Source organism: Xiphophorus maculatus, chromosome 17 (assembly GCF_002775205.1).
Source record: "Xiphophorus maculatus strain JP 163 A chromosome 17, X_maculatus-5.0-male, whole genome shotgun sequence".
Taxonomy (NCBI): Eukaryota; Metazoa; Chordata; class Actinopteri; order Cyprinodontiformes; family Poeciliidae; genus Xiphophorus; species Xiphophorus maculatus.
In genome coordinates, this window is record NC_036459.1 from 18,731,331 (window position 1) to 18,736,463 (window position 5,133).

At 42.6% G+C, this 5,133-nt stretch overlaps 1 protein-coding gene across 2 annotated transcripts; it reads left to right on the top strand.

Moving 5' to 3' along the window:
- nfyb (nuclear transcription factor Y subunit beta) lies at nt 1-4,705 on the top strand. 2 transcript variants are annotated; one of them, XM_005808143.3, is made up of 7 exons: nt 1-106; nt 1,486-1,579; nt 1,656-1,786; nt 2,844-3,041; nt 3,118-3,196; nt 3,679-3,761; nt 4,225-4,705. In XM_005808143.3, exons 2-7 carry the CDS (start codon nt 1,486-1,488, stop codon nt 4,255-4,257), a joined length of 618 nt encoding a protein of 205 aa, XP_005808200.1. In that variant the 5' UTR covers nt 1-106; the 3' UTR covers nt 4,258-4,705. The 2 variants fall into 2 exon arrangements, with proteins under 2 accessions (XP_005808200.1, XP_005808201.1); XM_005808144.3 differs by lacking the exon at nt 1-106 and adding an exon at nt 113-397.
- The last annotated feature ends 428 nt before the right edge of the window (nt 4,706-5,133 follow it).

Consider the following 5,133-nt stretch of genomic DNA (forward strand, 5'->3'; position numbering starts at 1 on the left):
AGGTAATGCAGCCACGGCTCCGCGCTGGGACTGGTCGTTTCGCAGCCATTTTCTGTCCAACCAAACAGCCGCCTCAGGAAGGTAACCAACCAGGGCTTCATTGCAGGTTTGTGCCGGGCTCCGGCCAATGATTGCTAACCGATTGCTTGTTAGCTCGAATGGAAATGTCCGTCACTGAATGATTTTTTCATTTGTTGTCTGAGTGAATGAATGCTGCTCATCAGGAACCCTGTGCTTGGCGAAACTTAAACAATAAGCGTTAAACATTCCGGCCTGGTTACGTCTTTCTCTGCTGTGCGTGACAAAGAGCAGGCCGACGCAGACGCGGGTTCCAGTGGCTTTGCAATAAGAACTTCCGCGAGGAACATTATGTACCTGAGTAATTTACCTTCAAAAGGTAATATTCCATTGGACAGTCGCTTTTTAATTTGGTAAAATCGTTGGCTTTTTGGAGACAGTCTCATCAACAAAGCTAGGTCAGGCGTTTTGGCCTGTCGGGAGCTAACATTAGCAGGCTAACAGCTGCTAGCTAGCACACAAAACAACACATTATTGCTTTTAAGTATACACATATAGCTGGCACGTACCTACAATTTTCCACGTAAAATACAACGCTACGTACTGTAGGGAGCTCACTGTATCGTGTTTTCATTAACTAGAATAAAAAACCGGGGAGGAGGATAGGTTGGGAATTTTCCAAATCAATAGTAAATGTTTCGAGCGCAATATTGCTAGCGTGGTTCGTTAATTGTAATTCCATGTTGGTTACATGCTTAACAGGCAAAATCAATCACCGAATGAACAGGCAGGTCGAGGGTTCAAAGCTAGTCATGGCGTTGTTGAGCTTTGACAAGATACTGAAACAGCAACTCAGTTTGTCCGATAGAAAACACACTAAATAGTTCAGAGGAAGATGAACGTAGTGATGTGACAATGCTCCTCCAAAAAGAAAATGATTTTCCCTTTACTTTATCTTGTCACACTTACATATTCCAGATCATTCCGCTAATTTTATAACCTGAATAAATTCAACATATTCGGGTGGGGAACGTTTTTCAGAAATGTGTCCCTAACTCTTACCTCCTAATGAGACATTTTCTCTGATAAGTCAGCATTTGGATGATCAGATCAAGATTATTTTGAGGTCATGCAAAACTGTTCATTATGTGATATTTTTGTCCAGTCTTTCTCTTACTGTTGGATCATGAACAGTGAGGGCTGCAGCGCTGTGTGGTGCTCAGGGTTGTCTGATGTTCCTTTTGGAGAAAAAGCCGCAGCAGCGCCGCTCCACAGAACATTCAGAACTGCTCACTGAAAAGCTCAGGACTGGAGCTGCAGCTCCTCCAGGTGCCACGTTGGAACCTCTGCTGGCCCTGATTGAATTAAAACGTTTATCACGACGCTGATTCCAGCATGGCTGTAGAGGTGTGTGACTTGAGACCGTTTAAAGTGTGTGTGTATGTTTTTTTTTGTTGTTTTTTTCAGATGGACGGAGACAGCTCAACCACAGACGCCTCTCAGCTGGGCATGACTGGAGAATACATGGCTTCCAGTCATTATGTTCTCCACCCCCAGGATGGTAAGGAGGCACAAAGCTTTCCCTCAGCCCTGGGCTCATGAACAGCTAATAGATTTAGTCTAATTGTTCTTTGCAGATGATGGAGAAGAGAACATGAATGACCATGAAGACAGTGGAACCAAGGAGAACTACAGGGAGCAGGACATCTACCTCCCTATCGCTAATGTGGCTCGCATCATGAAGAACGCCGTTCCACAGACTGGGAAGGTTGGTCAGGGAGGAGAGGAGGAGAAGAAACGATCCCAATTAATTCAGTTTATTTCTGCTGTGCCATTTCACAACACGTGATAAATCAGCCCAGATTTCTTTCATTTTGGGAGATCAGATACAAGTGAAACCGATCTTATCTCATCTTTCTACACAAAGATCTGAAAATCAGCCACTGTGCCCTTCTGCTCTGCTGTGGAAGGATCAGCCCACTGGGTCACATCTGCACCTGAGCGGTTAACAAAAGTCTTCCCACTGATGCTAACCTAGCAACTTCGTAGCTATATTTAGCAATTTTTCTAACAAAGAAATCTGAATCTGCAAAGATTGTCCAGAAAACTGCAGTCGGTGGACTCCTACACGTCGCCTCAATTCACTTTACAAAGTCATTTCCATCCAATAATGCATATATCCCAACTACTCCTAGTTATCAAACAGTGCATTAAGTTCAGTTTATTACTCTGATTAGCTTAAAGAGTTTTCTGTCTAAGGAAACCCAGCAGATTCCATCTAGTCGTTGATTCTCCTGGACCAGCAGGGGGCGACAGACAGTCCTTGTGATGTTTACTGTCCAGAAATCCTGGTTCCATTGGCAGAGCTGCACTGATTGCAATTCCCTGGCCCATCACCGATCTATTAATAGCCTAATCTGCTGGTACATATTTTATTTTTGTCTGAGAAGTTGCTAAATGTAGCAACAAAGTTTTTAATTTTTCAACAGACATGAGCGGAGCAGAAGAGGACAGTGACTGATTTTAAGACTTGTGGAGTAAGATAAGATGGATTTCTCATGTACAAAATGTTAATGTTAAAAATATAAAAGCCTGATTGTCAAATACAATGAGAATGCTTTTGAAGTAAACAAAAGGAGGAATCAGTTCAGTCAGAGGTGCAACTTTAAAGAGAAAAATTCCCTAATTAACAATTCAGTCAAAAATCAGAAGATTTCTGTCTAGATATTTTCCACTGACGTCAGAAATGTTCTTCAGATCAGTCCAGTTTCTAATGAACAGGAGACACTAAAGCTCTGAGCCTCTGTTCCTCTTCCAACCCACAGATCGCTAAAGACGCCAAAGAGTGTGTGCAGGAGTGTGTGAGCGAGTTCATCAGCTTCATCACGTCGGAAGCCAGCGAGCGCTGCCACCAGGAGAAGAGGAAGACCATCAACGGGGAGGACATCTTGTTCGCCATGTCCACGCTGGGCTTCGACATGTACGTCGACCCCCTCAAGCTCTACCTGCAGAAGTTCAGAGAGGTGAGGCCACGTTCGCAGCGCCGCCATGGTAACGCCTCACTGCTGCCGTAGTAACATGGATTGCTTTTTTCCCCAGGCGATGAAGGGGGAGAAGGGGATGCCAGGGGTGGCAGTTGGAGAAAGTCTGGGTGAGGATCTGACAGACGACGGCTTCGGTAAGAGAATCGCTGCCCTCTGGGTGACCAGCAGCTAGAGCAGGACATTTATCATATCAGTTATCTTTTATCATAAAAGGATAGGACTTTTGATTCATTGATGCTGTCATGATAAGTTTCAGTTATTGATGACAAAAAACAAAACTGACAGATTTTTTACCGTTTTCTCCTCTATTTGTTCCATCAATATATTTTAGTAAATTCAAAAATCTGAATAAATGTAGTTACTGTGTGCAGCTTATTGACAGAAAGCTCAGTTTTTTTAAGTAAGTGGCGTCCTGATGAAGCCTGTTTCAAATGAGAATGTTTCTTTTGTGGCACTATGCAGCCATACATTCAGCTAAAAAATAAGTAATGACTTGGTTTTTTAAATTAGTGCTGCAAAACATGACAATCTAAGTCTGTTTCACCCACTCCTACCAACACCTGAGATTTTCCAGTTCACCCTCCTGTTTTCTCTGACTTTTCCTCTTTCTCCTCAGCCAATCCGCTTCCAGCTGGGATTATCACAGCAGATGGTCAGCAGCAGAACGTCATGGTCTACACCACCACCGCATATCCACAGGTACAACCCCCAGTTGTCATTTGAAATCATTTGCTATGTGGGGTAGATTGATTCATTTCACACATTTATTGCTGTAGATTTAGAGGTAATGAAAACCCAAGATTCAGTTTCCGCCACAGTTCTTCCTTCCACTCAACTTCCCACTAATATTAAATTAAGGGTTTTCATCTATATGACAATGAAGTCCAGTTGATTCACTCATTGAGTTCACATTGGTGAATATATAGTGGTGAATACACATACATTAAAAAAATGAAAAGCCTTTAAGTGAATGTGATGTAGTGTAGGTTCATAATTTTATAGCAACAAACAAAACAAAAAAATAATGATTGTGAATAAGACATAACTCTTTCAGTGCAGTACCTGTGTGTACAAACCAAACAGAGTTAGGTCTGATCCTTGAGGAGCAGCTGAGTGGATTAAACAGTGTTCCCATCGTTCCCATCATTCCCATCTGTTTCAGATTCCCACCGTACAGCAGATCCAGTTTTCATGACGAGCGCCAACACCAGGCCCTCCTGCCGGGCTTTTACCCAGGGCTCACGCTCACCTGATGACCTCTGACCCTTCCGCTGGGAAAGGCCATCCAATCGGCTGGAAGGGAAGCATCTGGAAAAGCCCTCATGTACAGAGAAATCACTACCTGTTTCGTAGAGTGTGTAGTTTCTAGTTGTCAGGTACCAAACGTTTGGAGAACTTCCAAGTCCGCTGGGAGATGCAAGGCTTTATTTTAAAAACTAGTCCTCTTACATGGTTTAGTGTTGGATTATGTTCGTGCTTGTGTATCAATGTGTTTTGCCTTTAAGCGTTTTTTGATGTGTTTTGGTTTGGGGGGAGGGTTCAGAGAGGGTCTGTGAAGGGAGGGGTTTCTGTCCAGGCTGATTTTTGAACACCTGCGTTCAGAAGGAGCCACGTTGTTACCTTCACATTAGATCAAGCAGCTCTTTTTGTAAGTGAACACATGTGCTTTAATGTTATGGAAACCTTTTGAATAAAAATTCAGAAGTGATCTTTCAAGTGTCTGTTCTTTAACTTCTGTCGTTTACCTTGAAAATTAGGGTATCTAAACATTGTCTTTGAATGTTTAGTGGAAGGAAAAAGTGTGCACAGCTGACCTAACGTCTTCATTCTCCCAATCTGGAGAATGAAGGCCTTTTATTTTACTGTTTGTTTTTAACAGTAATAAGAGAGAGAGACCTTATGCTGGTCTCTCTCAGGCTGTAAATTCTGAATAAAATTTACTAAAACTTGTGGCTGTGTCAAAAAAATAAGAAGCAGCTCAATGGGTAGGAGTATTTAGCTTCCATCAAATGCTTCTGATTGGTTCATTTAACACAACTACAGAACAAGATGAGCATATGAATGGAAGGAT

What these genes read in the sequence shown, in the direction of transcription:
- nfyb (XM_005808143.3), top strand. Translation starts at nt 1,486, where the DNA reads ATGGACGGAGACAGCTCAACCACAGACGCCTCTCAGCTGGGCATGACT. An exon ending in TGTTCTCCACCCCCAGGATG is followed by an intron (nt 1,580 to 1,655) that starts GTAAGGAGGCAC and finishes TGTTCTTTGCAG; the next exon opens with ATGATGGAGAAGAGAACATG. An exon ending in CCACCACCGCATATCCACAG is followed by an intron (nt 3,762 to 4,224) that starts GTACAACCCCCA and finishes CATCTGTTTCAG; the next exon opens with ATTCCCACCGTACAGCAGAT.